We start from the raw sequence: 17,620 nt of genomic DNA, 5'->3' as shown, positions 1-17,620 counted from the left end.
CACTTTCTTAGAGTTTTATCCATGCATATAATTAGTCGAGATTCTTTAATCGAAGAAAATATGGTTGAAATAACCAAAAATTATTATTGAAAATAAACACTATGATGTGTTCGGGTTGTTTGAGTTTGAGAATTTTAAAAATGATTAGTGGATACGTTATTATATTGTTTGGACAGTAAAAAATTAAACAATACTGATGCTAGTTTAAGTATTATCATGTACACTATAATACATATTATAATCACCAAAAATGATTAGTGGATACATTATTATAAAGTTGGAGGCAATAATCATATTTTAAATCTTTTTACATTCTTTTTATCAGCTTATTATTTTCTAATACATTGAAATTATATTGTTTCACGGTACTAACTGGAAACTCTTTAGCTTAAAGAGTTCAAACATGAGAATGAATTTTGGTGCTGCCCTCTACTTTCTTATCATAGATGCATTCAATCCAGTTTCTTGGCAGTTCCAACCATTCCATGCTTTAGTTTGTGAAGAAGCTATTGGAGTTTTAGATATTTCGGTCCATATAGCTAGACCTTGAGGTTTGAAGGTGCCACCTCCACTTTGCCAACCAGCCTGCGAACATAATTTACCTCTGCCTCTCTGTCCCTCTTCAGAGATGATTACTGATACCAATCATTTATAAAGGTAAAAACAATTCATTAACACCTATTACACAATTTTGCTTTCCTCTATTCATATGTGTTTTTTATTGGTTCTTTTATTTTTGTAGTTAGAGGAACATGAGCTGCAAAACACTCATTGGATTCGTTTGTATTTGGATCTTGAACATTCTACCTGCAGTAGGGGTATGTCTGAGGTAATTTTTTTTTCTTTTTTCTTATTTACTTAATTAACTATTTGATGATCATGAAACTTAACTGTTTTTTGTGTGTGTTTTCTTTGTGCAGAGTCAGCTCTCTGATTTCCATATTCTCTAAGTGACCATTGGGAGTCTCGAGGATGCAGAGCCGCCGAAAATCAATTCCACAAATGCTGTTGTATGTGTATGAAGTTAAGCATTCATGTTTTTTTTTTCTTCACTAACAAAGAGTTGTTGTCATCTGCCATCTATGTGCAACATAATGTTAACACTTTTCTAATTACTTTGCTTGTTGAAGACATTGATTATAGATTAATTAATAATTCATTTAAGTTGAAAATAAAATGTGTGCAGCAAAGTAATTAGAAAAGTGTTAACATACGTAGCACACATGGCCGGTCCTGGGCTAAAGCCCATAAAGCCAGAGAATATAAAACACTTAGGGGCGCCAAACTTACAAACATTCAGCTTAGTCTAGTGGCTTATTAAATTTTATGTCGACCTGCAGTTGACAGGTTTGAATCCTGCGATGTCTGAAAAAAGAAGAGAAACAATTAAATAAAATCAAACCTAGTTCATCTTTTTACTTTATTAAAGACAATTGATCTTCTTTCTAGTTTATCTTTTATATTTCTTACAGTTTTATTTGTTAGAATTCATGTTATAACAGTTAATTTGAATTATAAATTACTTTTATTCCACCTTTCATTGATTGATTTTAGTAGGAATAGATGCATCTCCTATTTAATCTTTTTATTTCTTCATTTTGTAATTTCTTGGAAACTATTGAAATTCAAAAAATATAAAATTATCATAGTGTTCTAATATTCTATAAAACTTTATGAAATTCATTAAATTTAACAAAGTAAAATTGATGTTAAAGTGATTTTGTAATATGTTCAGCTCTATTTTATAAGTTATATATTTAAAATTTATAAAAACAATCAATAACTAGAATTAAGAATTAAGAATGAAGTGAAACTGTAAATATAAAGAGAAAAAAATAAAAAGTGAGAACATTTTGATGTTTTAATAAAATTAAGAATTAAGTGAAACTGTAAATATAAAGAGAAAAAAATATTTATGATTTAAGGGCAGTAATTTTTTTGTCCGCTTTAGGCGTCTGACGAGTCCGGACCGGCACTGGTAGCACATAGATTGCAGATACGAATATCCGTAGAGAAAATGGTAGAATCCTTCTTATATAGATTATGGATGCTGCATGGTACACTGGTATATATGCTTTAACAAGCAAGCAAACAAACAAAAGCTATTTTGCAATAGGTGGATTCTTTAAATAGTATATATTTCACTTCAACTGATAAAAATGTTATCTTACCTATTATTCCATGCAATTCTCTATATATCATTAAACACGTACGAGAAAAATATATTAAAAATCGTTTAGAAGAAACTCACAAATCACAATTATAAAAAAATTGTAGTAATCTTTGACAAAAAAAAGATATATTATTATAAGAAATAGAGAATAGGAAAATTAGGAAGGATGGACTCTCTGGGGTCAACTAATAGGGTTTAGTACTTGGGCTTCGAATTCACTTTGTATTGGGCTTGTTGCCCCTTTTACAATCAAATACACGGAAAAAAAAATAACACTGCGCTCGCTTGAGGTTGGTTGCCCTTGCCAATTTTGTGAATCCCACAACCAAAAGAGAGGAGGAAAAAAAAACTTTTCAATCGTCGAGAGAAACGAACGAAAATGCAGCAGCAAGTAAAGAAATTCTTAAAATTTTATAGTGAAAATTTTCCGATACTGAATTGTTTGTGGTGTCTAACAATTGGTGTGTGTGTGTGTGTGTGTGTGAATGATTATGTTTGCAGGGGAAGAGTAGTGGATCTGAGATGGAGGTGACTTGGCAGGACCAGCAGAACATTAATACCTTCAGCCGCTTCAACAATCGATTCCATGAACTCGAAGACGAAATCAAATTCGCCAAGGTTACCTCCCTCCCTATCATCTAATCCTCCACAACGTTTTGATTTTAATTTGGGGTTTTCAACTCAGAGATTAGGTCAAATTAATCGGTAATTAGGATTCAAATATTTATCAATCATACTCACTTACACCATCTACAATCCAATACAAATTAGTTTAGCTATTGTAAATTGTGTTGACATCTCAGAAACATGTCGTTACTTACGGTAATGCTCAGTTATGTCTTTTCATAGAGCTCTCGTAGTTAAGAATTAATTGTCTGAAAATTACTTTCTTAGTTCATGCTAGATTATTGCACAAAAGACATGTGAGAGACTTTGCAATACGTTTTGTTATGTTCCTTCCTGGTTTATTACGGCACTGTTTTCTCTGCATCTAGCTTGATCCCAAAAATTTTATGATTATGCAGGAGAAGTGTGATAATCTGGAGGACGCAGGGAACGAGCTGATCCTTGCTGATGAGGAGATGGTGCGGTTTCAGATCGGAGAAGTCTTTGCTCATGTGCCCAAGGATGAGGTGGAAACAAGGATTGAAGAGATGAAAGAGGCCACCTGCAAATCCCTTGAGAAGCTCGAGCAAGAGAAGGAATCACTCGTCTCACAAATGGCTGAGCTTAAGAAGGTGTTGTATGCTAAGTTCAAGGATTCTATCAACCTTGAAGAAGATTGATCGAATCATACATTGCTTCCAACCAGCTTTGTGTTTCTTTCTCCATTACTCTCTGTGTAACCGAGTGTAAAACATTGTTTTTTTAGAACGATATACATTTTCGTTTGCATTAATCACTAGAGGGTTCTTGAAATTTCATTTACTTAATATGATTTGTTGCCAAGAGTTTGCAATTCAATATTAATTTACCAATACAAAACCAATTTCAGTTATAAAACCAAAACTTCCCACAAGTCTTACACAAGTTCAACCGAAATACAACACACACGTAACCGAGCTTGGTTTCCATTTGGTTACCAGTGGAAACTTTCCTCAGCCTTAAAGCAAACCACAAGAAATGTGACTAAACCGGGTAACTCAAATTGGGGTATAACTTCCCGTTCCCCGGTTTACTGAACCGGCAGAGACCAGACCACCTTGGCGAGCAGATTCTTCATCAATAAACAAATCACCGGTATTACGAACAGCGGCATGAGCACCGACCATGAGCAAACCAACGATGAGCGAAACCAGAACGTTCTCGCCTACATCTGTGTAAACCAACGCCAAAACCGTCACCACGCTAAGTAAACCCAGGACAATCCGGTCATCGACTTCTCTCCCAGATACCACGATCGGATCGCTGCCGTCGCGGGAGAAGTAGAGGAGGATCCACGCGACGAAGACGACGATAAACGCGGCCATAGATATCGGGTGGTAGACGAGGCCGAGGAAAACGATCCCGAGGACGGCGAGCGCGTAGTTCGCGCGGAAGTAAGAGAGGTTCTGCCTCAGGTTGGCCATGGCCTCGTCGTATTTGCGAGGGAGAGAGACCGCGGACAGATCCAGAAGCATTCGCCATGGACGGAGCGTGGCGATCACCGATTGCGTCGTCTGCTTGGCGCGTGCACTTAACGTCCCGATGGTTGTGTTCGAAGGGGAGGATGAAGAAGGTCCTCCACCGTAACCGTACGGCGGAGGAGGAGGCTTTTGATTCATTGGAGGAGATTTAAACAGATCTGTTAAGAGAGTCAACAAATGAGAAAGAGTCTTTCCTATTTTAAAGTTATTGAATTTTCTTTTGGGACCTCGTATGTTTAATTAATTACAAAAATAGCATAAACAAATCTCAAGTATAACATTTTTATCATCTCTTTGATTTGGTTTCGATTGGTTTGGGTCTAGGAGAAGAGACGGAGCCGCCACCACCAAGCGCTGCAGCTGCTGACTCCACATGCGTGAGAAGATACTCGTATATCTTCTTACGTAATCTATCTATTGTTTCCTTTGAGACTTCTTGTAACCCTTCTTCATCTTCTTTTGAACCAATCTCGTCTAACCAGTCATTCACACTCTTCAGCTGAGACAGCATCCCAGCTATCTGTCCGTTATCAGACAGGTTCGAAGACGTCTCCACAACGTCTGCGTCCAAGAATCTCTCCACGAAACCCAAAAACCAATCTTGAGATACCGTTTGCAACTTCTCCGCTAGATCGGTTGCCTCGTTCAGACCGTTCCCTTTCACCCAGTTTAGCGGTGGAGATTCTGATCCTGCTGCTGCTGCTACCGTGTTGGCCTTTTGGCTGCTACTGTTTTCTCTGTGTTTACGTATCATGCCTTGCGCCACGAGTTTAGATCCAACCGTTGGCCGGGTTTGGACGCTTCCACGTGGTTTCCCGGTGGGATTATTGCCGGGGGTCTCGAGTATGATCACGGGTTTGCTCTTGGATGCAGTAGATTTGGTTGGTTTGTTGGTGTAGACAGAGAAGGCTGATAAGTTAGTGACTAACGCAGCTTGGACCCAAGAGGCTGCTAGTTTCTGCTTTTCTGCAGCCACTTTTACAGCTTCCTCAGATTTGTTCTCTTCATTTTCTGGGGAGGATGTTGAAGAAATTAATTTGGACAATGAATCGGTTGTTATTTGAGCGTTCTTCAGACCGGAGTGGAGTTTCAAGAACTGCTCAACGACAGGCAATGGATCATCTTCCTTAGCCGTTGACATAAGATCGTTGTACATACTACAAAATGGAGAAGCAGGTATAAAGTTTAGAAACAACCAAAGGCAGTAATAAACTAAATTCAGCATTCAATGCCAGAATTAATGGAAAAAGGCTTTTGTTAGAGATTACGAACATGAGGCATTGAAGTAAGCTCTCGGAAGCAGATGCTTCTTGCATGGCTTCTATTGCAACAACTTGAGCAGCATCTCTATGCCTCAAGACTTCCTGAAAAAATATTGATACCATTATCAGCAATGAGAGCTAATTAACGAGCTTGTCTTGAAATCTAAATACGATGCCAAAGACTAAATAATATAAGGATACAAGAACAGTCAAAAGCTCATACCTGTCCTAGCCTTGAAAGAGATGAGGGGAGTGAACCCCATTGGACAGTGGCAGATGCTAATCTTTTACTATTAACAGGGACCTTGACCAAATTCCCAGGCAACCCATTCTCACCAGTAGATTTCTTTCCTACGGATGTAGATTTAGGTTTACTCGTTTTATCCTTGGTGTCCACCACTCCTGCTGTCTCGACCTTCTTAGTTGACTGGGTTTTACTCTGCTCCTTGGATGATTTTGCAAATACGTTAGCCCTCTCCTGTTTGCTTGGCAGCTTCTCACTAGATGTGCTTTTCCTCGGACCCTAGAAACCGAGATTATACAAAGCTATATTCAGAAGATTGGAAAAGGAAACAGATGAATCTGCAAACACAATGGTACATCAACTGATAGAATAACAGACAAAAGTATGATACAAACTTGGATTCGACAGTTTCAAATCAAGTGCTCATATATGTAAACGCCACGGAAGAAGCTTACAGTTAAACTCCGAGAATCAGGGGTCGAATCACGTTTAGCAACCTTCAATCTCGAGCTATCAGAACCCCTAATATCCAAATTCCCTTCCCAGCTTTTCCTCAGCGCCTTAGCTCCAAACTCAATCCCCTGCACGAAACTCTTAATCATGGGAAGCTTCTTCCCAACAACGCTCGGACTCTCCACTCTAAGCGGAGACCTCCCTCTCTCCGACAACAACCCCATCATCCTCGGAGAGCCTTTCTCCAAAGCGGCCTTCGGCTTCACATGCTGCTGCTGATGCTGCTTAACCCCATTCGCAAACTTGGCAAAAGAAGTAGGCAAAGAATAACAACTAGTTGGCGAAGAAGGTATCGATTTCGAACCCCCGGAAGAGGAAAAAGAAGTCTTCACCTTCCCCAACGCTTCCTTCTTCACATCCAAAACCAAACTCGTCTTACCAGACTTGGCTCGTACCAAAGCCTTCTTAGAAGACTCATCTTTAGAGCTACTACTAACACTCACTCTACTATTATTATTATTATTATTATTCCCTACTCCTCTCTCAACCTCACTAGTAACCGACTTAACCTTCTTCTTGCTATCATCACTAAGGAACCCTAAGGCATCCGCAGCCACTATATCCTCGGGAGTGCCGAGACAAGGATGCCTACCGGGGACGGGCCTAACGCCGCGGAGGATGGGGACGGGGGAAGAGGATTCGACTCTGTCCACGTGGATGAACTGACCTAACTGGAGCTTATCGCTCAGGATCAGATCGTCGTGCTCGTCGGGGAGAGAGACGTAGGTGGCGTGGGAGGAGTCGGAGACTTTGAGGTAGAAGCCCTGGTTCGGGAACAGCTCGCCTCCGGCTAGCGCCGGGACGATGCTGATTACTTGTAGGAGGGATGACCTGTGCTCTCCGGCGATTTTGACGTCGGTGTTCATGTGCTGGAGGAGCTTGAGGAGGACGCCGGGGACTAGATTCGCCATCGCCGACGGATCTAGAGACGCGAGGGGGAGGGAGTCAGATCTCGGGGGTTACGGTGAGAGTCCCCAGGTGATTTACAAATTGCGAAGCTGAGAGAGACAAAGTAATTAATATTATGGGGCTTTGTGTGTGAGAGGAGAAGATGCATCAAAGCTGAAGAAAGAGAGAAATAGTGTTTAAAAATTAATTAAAGAAATGAGTGAGAGAGAGAGAGAGTACAGGTAGGTTTTGAGAAGCAAGAGGAATGTGAAAATAATGTTGTATGATACTGTTGTCTTGTTGTTGTGTACCCATGATGCTCCTCTCCCTTTAGTTTTTTTTTTTAAATAAGAATGAGAGTAATTAAAAGAAGCAAGTAAAGAGTCAGACTCAGATTCAGGAGATAGGGAGAAAAAGATGGATAGGTGAGATGAGAGAATCATTTGTTGCCTTGTAGCTTATGTGGCTGTGATATGTATATGTCGCTTTTAAAGTCTATAATAACTTTTATTTACCATATACCCTAAAGTATAAGAGAAATGTTTCTATACGTAGATTACATATTTCCCAAGTTTATGGAATTCACAATGATGATTTCATTATTACTCTCTAATGATAGACAGCAAAATTAAATCCAGCTTAGTAAATGTACACATACAACAGTTCAAGTAATTAAATGGAAATATCTGCAGGTTAAAAAAATCAGTTTAACTCAACTTCTTTCTTAATTTCACAATAAATTTAAGAACTACAATTATATAAACACTAGTCAACTCTGTCGGAAAGTCAACTAATCTGCAGTATATGTGGCTAACATTTGTTGTGGTAACCTCTGTACCAAGAGTTAACAAACAATTTAAAGTTAAAAAGTAATACATTGATGTCAAGCTGTAACAGTGACGATCATACAACAGGGATTATCATGATGAAGATCATCATCCTATACTAAGAGCGGGCTCATAGAGCGCTGCGTCATCATAACAAAGATGATGACACCATTACAACGAGAATCATCACCGCTATGCTGAGGTTAACCACTGTATCCACATTTTCAATCTTCTTCAGTTTCTCGTGGAGGTCTACCCGCATGTTTGAATATGGACATTTTTGCTTCTGCAACAACAAACATAACATGTGGATCTCAATTTCTACACCGAAAAGGATGAACACAAGCCCGTAAGCGAATATGTTAATCATGCACCTAACCCAGCTCAAACTCATAATTTGGTTATAATATTTCATTTATGTAAGCAATAAATCCAACTCATAACTGCTCTACTTTGCTAAAAATCAGTGAAGGAAGTATGGAGAGAAACCTCAGTTTTCAACTCCTCGTTTTGGCTGTTTGTATTCTGAAGATCTTCTTTAACATCTTGCTCCGACGAAACATGAATGAATGGCGTATCGGATTTGATCTTGCTATTGGAGATTCTACTCGAGAAGGCATGGTAAGCTGAATCAGTATGAATCGTCTCCATAACTGAACCGAAGAAATTTGTGACCGGTACCTAAATCCCATAATAAGTGAACTTAAGCTCACTCTTACAAAATTAAAACGAGACACTGTGGAGTACATTTCCTCCTTACCTCCGACAGATGTGGCTGGTAAAGATCAGTGCGGTAGTAAGCAGTAGACATTAGCTGTCTTGGATCATAGGACCTAAACAAACTGCACAACAAGAAGTGAACGGATGTTTGTAGCTCAGAGAGAGTTCAGCTAATAAAAGGATTTTAACAATGATCAATAAATGTCAGAGGTAAAACATACAGAGAACCATTCTCCTTAAAATATTACAACTCAGGCATAATAAATGTTAGCAGAGAATGATGGTGACAAGAGTTGCATAGTTATGGACTTATCGTACCTGTTAAGTGATGCATTGTCATAGATATTGAACCTCTCGAAGAAGGCAAGAGTGTAATAAGTAAACCGGTCTACAACAGATACACCAATCTGAGGCAAAATAATATTACAAGTAGAGATTAATACAGTGATAAAAAAAAGAGAAAACATAGTTTCCGTTCATAAATAATAGTCAAGGGCACTTACATCTGAGTCAAGGTGATGAGAGTATGAGTTCTCTCCTTTAAGACTGCTACCAATGGTCAAAACACCAGGAGATTGAAGCTAAGAATGTTTAACAGCGTAAGAGAAATATCCAAATGATAGTTTAGATGTCGATTTTTGTACATTGCGAAACATAAGCCGGAATAACTGCTAAGAACAAGCTCCCCGGACAAGCCGTAAAGATACGATGGTTATCAAAATCTTAACTCCAAAGGCAGAGCAAAACTATATATTTGGTTTACGAGAACGTTTTTATATAAAGACGAAATCAACTATGACAAAGTAAAACTAAGACGTACCTGGTTAAAGAGGGTGGCAGCTTGGCAAGTATCAACCATGATCATCAGCTCCTTGAATCTAAACTAGCCGAATAACGTCATTAGATTAGATTCTCACAACATAAGTGAAGATGAAACAAGAAATGACTAATGTTTGTTCCACCAAGAGATGGCCCATGGAAGAGCTATATGCAAAAGAAACTGAGTCACATATGAAGACGATAAATGGAGAAACATAAAACATACCTACGCTTCTCTTTCATCTGTTTGACAGCATCAGCTAAATCGTGACTCTGGAGTTCTTCAGCATCTTGAAACTTGAGGAACTCATCACCTCCGTGGCCAGTCATGTAGAGTAGAATATGACTACCCTCATCACTGAGGAGACGCTTGGACCTAGGAACAGCATTCTCATGACGCCCAGTCAAAACCCGCAAGAAATTCTCAACCGTCACCTCGTAGCCACGATAATCCACCTGATTGAGAAAAAAAAAATGAAAATCATACAATCAGCTCTCCTTCTAGGAAAACATTCGCTACTAATAACATTAAACAGCAAAAGAAAGAAAGAAAGTTTAACCTCGACGTTATCACCGTAGAGGTTAATGTGGTGGTTCTCGTTGTTGAAAACTTGAGCAGGATATTGATTTCTAGAATTACAGGCCATATCATCAGCTAGCATGAGGATGATCCTTTCATCAGGTATTCCGAGTCTCTTGACTGTCCTGTAAAACACACCAAGTAAAGAGAAACAAAGAGGTAAGAATCAGAATGTGAAGAGAATGAATGCTACCTCCATGGATGATGGTTAAGGGAAAGAAAAAAAGAGAGAGAGCGTTTCACCTATAGAGGGAGAGTGTATTGGCCATGTGCCGGTAGTTAAACCTGAGAAAAATAGCAAAGCCTATCACCATTTTGAAAATTCATTTCATATGCTCATTATGATTCACTACGTTACTATTGCGCAATCAATTAAGAGGAATTGAGATCGAAGTCAAGCCAGCTATAGAGGAATGAGAGAGGATCACCAGAATCGAGAGGTGCAGACCAAGACAGCCCAATTGTTCGTGTGAATAGTCGCGTCTCCGGAAGTGGAGGCGAAGAACGAGTAGCATACAAGCATTACTACGACTACGACTATAGGAATCTTCATTTTTTTTTTTTGTGAAGAAGATCTGGAAACGGGTACTGTGGATATTTCACGAAGATCTATTGAACATAGAGAATTCAGTGGCGACGATGGAACCCCGATTAAGAATTCAGTTTGCCGGCGGTGGTGGTAGTGAGTGACAGGGAGCCGTGGAAGGAAACGGCAAAGAAGACGATAGCTCGGAAACTATATATAAAAAAAGCACTGTTTATATTTTTATATGATGATTCATTTATATATCTAATCATGCGATTGTAGTTGGATCCTTATAATTTTGAGCTTAATGTTAAACTTTCGTGTTATTCATGATTTATGCATTGTGACTTGGTATAAATTTATCAAAGAGTTAACTAATACCACTGATTTTTATAATTGTCAGTACTTTCAAGTTAGTTAAACATGGAATTTTTCATATATTGGGATGTTTTTTTTTTCTTTTGAGTACCACCATATTTCTAATTTAAAAATTTGTAAAAAAATTACATAAATAATTTTTGAAATTCATTTGTTTGAATTCTACTTTAGTGACCAGTGACCACAAAGATGAGATTGTTCACCTTAACATGGATTAAGATTTAGAGAATTTGTGTGTCATATTTAAGGGTTAATTTTTAATTTCTTTGGGGTTAATTTTTCTACCGTGAGCAATGTTAGAACTCCGTTTCCATAACTGTAGTGCATGCCTATGATTCAACTTCCAGAGAGGTATAATTCAAAACGAACATTCGATTATTATTAAAAAAACGAACATTAATACATAAAGTCACATAAGGAATGTGGATGTAATACTGAACACAAGAATATAAATCTCCTTAAGAATTTCACAAGGGCATTTACTTGAGTCACAAGCGATCTAGATTTGGTAAAAAGGAGGAAGACAAGACACTAGAGCTAACTTTGGTTTTCGTTGGTGTGTAAAGTTAGAAACAGAGAGACGAGAGGATCACTCAGCGACGGGCAATAAAAAGCTAAATCCAGAATTCTCCCGGATTAAAGGTGGTGGTTCGATATCAGCAATCTCAAATCTCTCCATCGACTTTGATAAATCATCAACCGAGAAAGGTATGCTGCCAGAAAAAAAAAATCATTTTAAAAGGAGGTAATTAGAAAGTCATCATCGAACCAAGTTACGTACTAACCTTGAGTCGTCATCCAAAAGGAAAGAGTTGCTAACAGCAATGTTCGAATCTTCTGTCATTAGCACCCTCATATTTGCTATAACCTAATTCATATACAATAGAGAAAGCGAGAGATGGGGTATTATTATATAAGCTTAATCACACATATACATCATCAGTTTCTTAAGGTGTGACTTACGTCAGGAGAAACGCTGTGTGTGCCGTATTTGTCGTCCCAGTACATCGTACTGATCCTGTATAGCTGCTGTATGCTCAGTACCTGCCCTCCCACCACATTTCCAATTTATCAGCAAATGCCAACTACATATTCAAGTGTTTTCAAAAGGGAATATAAGAAGAGTGTTTGAACGAGGATTAGATCAATTTACCGGGCAAAGATCATGACTGATCTCATCTAGAGTTTTCTTTGGTTTTTGGTGTATGACCTGGCATTTTTGGAGTAAGAATTTAATACTAGTTTACCCTCATAGGGGTACTATCCTTTAAGGTTTTAGATAGAAGATGTTTACCAGAAACCCAATAGCTTGTCTTATATGCTTTAACTCCTCCCACGAAGAACCAGCATACTGCAATTGTTGTTTGTTAGTTAACTGATAAGTTTTGTTTTGAGTAAGGAGAGTGAAGAGAAAGATAACCTCATCTGTTGCCTTAAAACACCAGTTTTCCAATTCACACAAGCCAGCTCTGACATACTCGCCGTTGCTAAACGAACAACACTCACGTCTCAACAGAAGACTTTTGAAGGGACAACAAAAAAAAAACCCCAGTTGAATAGTAGAAGATAGTAAAGAATAAAAGATAATGGGTTTTTAGATGCTTAAGATCCCCAGAAAAAAACCTGTTAAAGAGTTGAACATTGATGAATGAGAATATCTGTGTAAACACCTTACACACCAAGAACGAAGGAACCTAAAACCCATAAATAAAGAGATTCAAACTCAGAACTGTCCACAACTTGTTTTCTATTTAGAGGAAACTGTGTGTATATATATATTTATAGCAAAATAAGCTCACATTGTTTGATTTCAAAGTGTTGAGGAAGTTCATAAGGATCTTCACAATCCCTTGCCAATGTGCAATCAGTGCTTCATGAGCTGGCGTGTTGGCTACGGAACGAGATGCTCCTTTCACTAAACTCGCCCTAGATGTTCTTGGCGCCTATTTGAAGGTGAAGACAGAGAGAATAAACATTAACGAGAACAATCTTTTAATTTGATGTGATTAATGGCAATAATATACCTGAATGCACAACCCAAGAAGTGGAGAAATCTCCTTCTTCAAGTTGTCCCGAATCATTCCGTATATCTTCTCAACATAAGCTGTGAGCTGCTGCTTAAACAGCAGAGCAGGGTACTTCGCTTCAACTTGTCTTAAGGTATCCGCTCCACCTCCCGCACCGCCGGTTATCATTGCAAGATTCACACCTTGAGGTGCTCCACGGAAGCTCTGATTAACAGAAACATTCTCACCATTTTAAAACTTTGCAGTGAAATATACTGATGGAGTTCAAAACCATCAATATATACCTGAGTCATCCTTCCAAATAGAGTCGCAGAAGATGAACGACGCCGCTGTGGAGCCATCCCAGCTGCACCACTGGCTTTAAGTGTGCGTTGGAGAAGTAAAAGTAGCGTCGAGGCATTTGATAACCAATAAGCCAATGTATTGTTGTTATCTTGACTCTGAGAATATCAATTTACCCAAAACATTAGTTATTATTCCAAACACACTTGCAATCATAATAACTGAATACCTAAGCCAAACCTCAATAGCATGGCCTATAGTCTGGATAATGCGATCAAAGACACTGGTCCGTTCAACTTCAAACGACCTCCATTGCAGTAGGCATTTGTATATGATACATGCTGTGATAGGTCGGTTCCCCTGGAAACCCAAAGGTTGAACGATGCAGCGGATAAGCAGCTCGTGATTCTCTTGCTGCTTCTCGTTTAATGTTTTCTGTGGTTTATCCTCCACTTCTGATGGATCTCTTTGGTTCATTGAGTTGCTATGAAGATCCTGATTCACATCAAAAGCCATTGGTCCATCATCAGCTTAGACGTGAAACTATATTGGTTGATTCACTCAAGTCAGGTGGCGAATGTACTCACCAAGCTTGACCTTGCATCCACTGCTAGATGACCACTCTCTGAACCTCTCTGTTTATTATTAAACAGATCGTCAACTTCAGGAACTAGACAAAAATATATACTTTGCGGTTTTATATTTCGATTTAATGTTCTAAGCTACCTGTAGAATGGACCTGGAGCGTCCAGAGAGGAACTTATTCGGTGCCATTGACACAGCCTGTTGCCTTAAGACTTTATTCTCCGATTCCAAGTTGGTGCACTTTTCCTCCATCCTAAAATGAAAAATTACCAGAAGCATACATGAATTTACAGAACCAGTTAGCCATATATACAGGGGTGGTTAGGAAGATATTAAATCCCTGATGATGCATTCTTACCTTGTCAGAGATTCTTGGAGTTGCTGACCTTTCTTCTCTGTCTCTTCCAGTTTCTTCTTTTTGTCATCGAGAGACTCTTGAGCTTCTTCAAACTTCCTCACTGCATCATCAGCCCTCTGTTTCTCGTTTTCTAGCGTAGCCTGTTGGAAGGATAATGATTACTGATGCTAAGTAGATGTCACAAGGAAACATCAGTGACGAAAAGTACCTTTACACTCTCCAGTTCCTCTGTCATCAATTCAATCTTCTTTGTATCTTCAACTAAAACTTGTGTCTCTTGTATAACAGGAGGAGCTTCTTCAGCGGCTTTCTTTGCAGCTTCTCGTTCCTTCACAAGCAATGCGTTTGTTTCATCCACTTTCTTCCGCATTTCCTCCAACGAACTCTGAAGTTTTGTTATCTCCTGAGTTTTTGCTTCTTCTAAATCACTCTGAAACAATTTATTCAACGCTATACATTATATATGTATCTACTTCAAAAAATGATCAATCAAAATAATGTTGCTATGGCAGATACCCTCAGACGTTTCTCCAACTGGGCACGGTATGTGAGTTCCTCAACTTTCTTTTCAAGCATATCCTTTGCCTCTTTAAGTGCTCCTGTTTCCCTTGAAGCCTGAAGATTTAAAAAGTGTTAAGAGTATGTTTATGAATACTAAAGAACACTTTTAGCAAGTGGAAACAAAGCAGTTGTACCATTTTGAGCTTCCTAAGTTCTCTCTTAGCAAGTCTGCCTCTCCATCTTGTCTGAGATATGATCACTCCATTTTTAAGCTTCTTGTAGTAAGTGGTTGCTCTGTGACAACGCCACTGAGCCTGCCATTAATAACAGAAAACTCTATGTGTTAATGATCATGAGAAAAGTAAAGATAGTTTAAGACTTCTATACGCTGAATTTTGGCGAGCAAAAAGATGAACCTGAACAACTGTGGCAGCCTTTGTTTGCTTCCTGAATCTGAACTGCTTACGAGCAGCCATTGCTCTTAAACCAGTCTGTACAGAAAGAGCAGACACATGGAGCTTTTTATACGATTTTCTAGAGTAATATCTCCGACCATTCTTCTGAATCTTCACAGCAGCAGCTTCTCGTCTCAAACTTTCATATCGTTTGCAGGAAAGTCTTCCTATGATATTTTTAAAAGTAGAGAAAAGTTACTTAAAATGTTTTCATATTCATAAGATCAGTCAAATAGTGTCAATGCACTTCCAAGTATGTATGTACAAATCAGATGACTCACCTCTACACAGAGCTTGGAGCGATACTGTGGCTTTTCTCAGAACAATAAACCGTTTCTGAGCCTGATGAGTTCGTGTTCGTCTCTGAATATTTTTCGCAGCACCACTGAGCACCTCTGTTCTCCTAGTGTCGAGCTCAGCCATCTGACCAGCCCTCAAGAACACCTTCGTTTTACCAATCTGCATTACCAAAAGATAATGACTTTGCACTTGGTTATTAATTGGTTTCATTAACTAAGAGATACTGGAGGAACAGTTACCTGGTATCCTTTAAGTCCCATGCTGTCCAAGATCTTTTTACATGCCACTTTCTCATCGTAGCTGTTCAGAGAAAAGTTCAGAATCTGTAACTATTGATTTCAACTCTACTCACTAAGCGGTAAAATTTTGTTTTAATTACCTCCCTTCTAAAGCCTCAGGAGATAGAAGTCCAAAACGATTTACGAACTCAAAGAAAGGTTTACGAGTTGGATACCCTGCGCAACTAATTCTGATCGCTTCTAAAACACCCTATAAAGGTTAAGAGTTAATAACTTAAAAAGGGCTAAGCGGAACTCACTAACCCTTTATTACTTTTTATTTATACTTACACCACATCGCAGTTGCTGCATGATGTTCACATTCTCAAATATGGCAGGCTTTAAAAGATTGTTAGGCTTCACACATCTGATGTAATGAGGCTCGGTAGAATTTAATGTTTCCATCAGTTGCTGGAGTTGCAGCTGAATCAATCAGGCCAAGCTTAATTTAGTAAAACATTTCTTCCTTAAAACAGCCTGAACATTTTCAAAAGATCCTACCTTAAAACGAGAACCAATGGATGAAAACTTTGAAGACTTGGACGTTTCTTCAGGGAGTGGAGGGAAAAGACCGACGACAAAAGGACATTTGGAAGCTCCCAACAAATCTTGGTGTTCAGGGATCACATAGTCCTTATTTTTATCAAGAAATAGATCAGACTGGTAGAGAACCTGAAATGAAATTTTCAGAAGACATGAGAAAACTTGTGATAACATAGTCCTTTGTGTCAAATAGGAACATAAAACGTACTTCTCCAGCATAATGGGCAACGGTAAAATCTGTTCGAGAGAGTTTTGGTTTGATGAACCTCTTGTGAGCCTTAAAAGTCTGATATAGCTTGTTTGCAAATGTTTCGTGCGTTGATTTTGGAAACATACTGAAAAATAACGGCTCATAAATTCAGAATATAATATATATCACCAAGAAAAATCTATGGAACTTGATAGACTTTACCAAGCTTCATCGAGGAGAGCAACAATGCCACCAGGCTTCTGCAGATGGAAAAGAAAGGGAGAAAGTGAGATAAATATTCATCTTGACAACATTGTCCCCTTTCTTGACTAAGAAACAACCTTTTCTATAAGATCAAGAACATCTTGATTGTCCACAAATTCAATGTAGCTCCAATCTATTGCTTCTTTTGTGTACTCTTCCTGTTCCATCTTGAAAACATGCTGGAAAACAGAAAAAATAAACTAATAAATTTTAAACCAAATCTGGAACAAAAAAAAAACTTGTTTCCACTACAATCAAGAACCTACCTGATTGAAATGTTGCTGCAACTTCTCATTAGTGAAATTAATACAGAACTGTTCAAAACTGAAGCAGAGCGGTATTAGCAGGGAATGACCAACTGCATATCTGTGATCCTTAGATCATGTAAAGGTTCATTATTACCTGTTAGTTTTGAAGCTCTCAAATCCATAAATGTCAAGAACTCCAATCAGTGATCTAGAATTAGCATCTTGTCCAATAGACTTATTAATCTTATCTACCAACCTGCACCCAACTAGAGATATTCACTTAGCATCAAATATGTAAAATGATAACATTACTCTGACTACTAAACCAGCCTACCAATCGAACAACCGAGAATAGACTGTCTTAGCGAAACCGTCCCTGCTAGTAACAGCACTCTGCGGATCAAGACTTCTCTTAATAACTTCCTCAGGAGTGACCATAACACGTTTACATAATGCATCTTCAAGAGCTTTTAAATCACACCTGTAAAACGAGACTTCCAATAATTAGCTTTTCATGAACTGATAAGACGGTC

The 17,620-nt window shown here is 38.5% G+C and overlaps 6 protein-coding genes across 6 annotated transcripts in view; 2 read left to right on the top strand and 4 right to left on the bottom strand.

The window, feature by feature from the left end:
* Positions 1–17,620, top strand: part of LOC108843150 (uncharacterized) — an 83,252-nt gene that overhangs the window by 582 nt on the left and 65,050 nt on the right. The window lies entirely within an intron of this gene.
* On the top strand, positions 2,411–3,572 carry LOC108806120 (prefoldin subunit 4). The gene is made up of 3 exons (XM_018578155.2): positions 2,411–2,564; positions 2,675–2,791; positions 3,199–3,572. The coding sequence occupies exons 1-3, from the start codon at positions 2,553–2,555 to the stop codon at positions 3,457–3,459; spliced, it is 390 nt and encodes a 129-aa protein (XP_018433657.1). The 5' UTR covers positions 2,411–2,552; the 3' UTR covers positions 3,460–3,572.
* Positions 3,626–4,515, bottom strand: LOC130509133 (PRA1 family protein E-like). Its single transcript, XM_057004792.1, has one exon. The coding sequence runs from the start codon at positions 4,435–4,437 to the stop codon at positions 3,817–3,819; it is 621 nt and encodes a 206-aa protein (XP_056860772.1). The 5' UTR covers positions 4,438–4,515; the 3' UTR covers positions 3,626–3,816.
* LOC130509099 (uncharacterized) lies at positions 4,443–7,523 on the bottom strand. Its single transcript, XM_057004716.1, has 4 exons — positions 6,261–7,523; positions 5,785–6,084; positions 5,572–5,663; positions 4,443–5,456 (listed from the first exon to the last, which is right to left on the bottom strand). The coding sequence occupies exons 1-4, from the start codon at positions 7,227–7,229 to the stop codon at positions 4,586–4,588; spliced, it is 2,232 nt and encodes a 743-aa protein (XP_056860696.1). The 5' UTR covers positions 7,230–7,523; the 3' UTR covers positions 4,443–4,585.
* On the bottom strand, positions 7,907–10,902 carry LOC108862739 (uncharacterized). Its single transcript, XM_057004765.1, has 10 exons — positions 10,581–10,902; positions 10,396–10,437; positions 10,133–10,277; positions 9,799–10,028; positions 9,574–9,631; positions 9,257–9,334; positions 9,072–9,160; positions 8,794–8,875; positions 8,523–8,714; positions 7,907–8,319 (listed from the first exon to the last, which is right to left on the bottom strand). Exons 1-10 carry the CDS (start codon positions 10,703–10,705, stop codon positions 8,182–8,184), a joined length of 1,179 nt encoding a protein of 392 aa, XP_056860745.1. The 5' UTR covers positions 10,706–10,902; the 3' UTR covers positions 7,907–8,181.
* Positions 11,414–17,620, bottom strand: part of LOC108862671 (myosin-9) — a 6,405-nt gene continuing 198 nt past the window's right edge. Inside the window, exons 2-30 of the mRNA XM_018636882.2 lie at positions 17,422–17,568; positions 17,242–17,343; positions 17,106–17,163; positions 16,917–17,018; positions 16,798–16,835; positions 16,594–16,720; positions 16,344–16,514; positions 16,134–16,265; positions 15,944–16,053; positions 15,804–15,864; positions 15,546–15,723; positions 15,226–15,431; positions 15,004–15,123; positions 14,825–14,923; positions 14,517–14,738; positions 14,309–14,448; positions 14,092–14,203; positions 13,953–14,000; positions 13,606–13,860; positions 13,368–13,523; positions 13,081–13,287; positions 12,856–12,999; positions 12,680–12,750; positions 12,477–12,576; positions 12,351–12,407; positions 12,210–12,266; positions 12,020–12,100; positions 11,842–11,924; positions 11,414–11,769 (exon numbers count right to left, since the gene is read on the bottom strand). Of these exons, the coding sequence (XP_018492384.2) occupies positions 11,646–11,769; positions 11,842–11,924; positions 12,020–12,100; positions 12,210–12,266; positions 12,351–12,407; positions 12,477–12,576; positions 12,680–12,750; positions 12,856–12,999; positions 13,081–13,287; positions 13,368–13,523; positions 13,606–13,860; positions 13,953–14,000; positions 14,092–14,203; positions 14,309–14,448; positions 14,517–14,738; positions 14,825–14,923; positions 15,004–15,123; positions 15,226–15,431; positions 15,546–15,723; positions 15,804–15,864; positions 15,944–16,053; positions 16,134–16,265; positions 16,344–16,514; positions 16,594–16,720; positions 16,798–16,835; positions 16,917–17,018; positions 17,106–17,163; positions 17,242–17,343; positions 17,422–17,568 (3,508 nt within the window). The 3' untranslated portion in view covers positions 11,414–11,645. The remainder of the gene's footprint in view (positions 11,770–11,841; positions 11,925–12,019; positions 12,101–12,209; positions 12,267–12,350; positions 12,408–12,476; positions 12,577–12,679; positions 12,751–12,855; positions 13,000–13,080; positions 13,288–13,367; positions 13,524–13,605; positions 13,861–13,952; positions 14,001–14,091; positions 14,204–14,308; positions 14,449–14,516; positions 14,739–14,824; positions 14,924–15,003; positions 15,124–15,225; positions 15,432–15,545; positions 15,724–15,803; positions 15,865–15,943; positions 16,054–16,133; positions 16,266–16,343; positions 16,515–16,593; positions 16,721–16,797; positions 16,836–16,916; positions 17,019–17,105; positions 17,164–17,241; positions 17,344–17,421; positions 17,569–17,620) is intronic.

Source organism: Raphanus sativus, chromosome 1, assembly GCF_000801105.2.
Source record: "Raphanus sativus cultivar WK10039 chromosome 1, ASM80110v3, whole genome shotgun sequence".
Lineage (NCBI taxonomy): Eukaryota > Viridiplantae > Streptophyta > Magnoliopsida > Brassicales > Brassicaceae > Raphanus > Raphanus sativus.
This window is presented reverse-complemented; position numbering and strand designations above follow the sequence as displayed.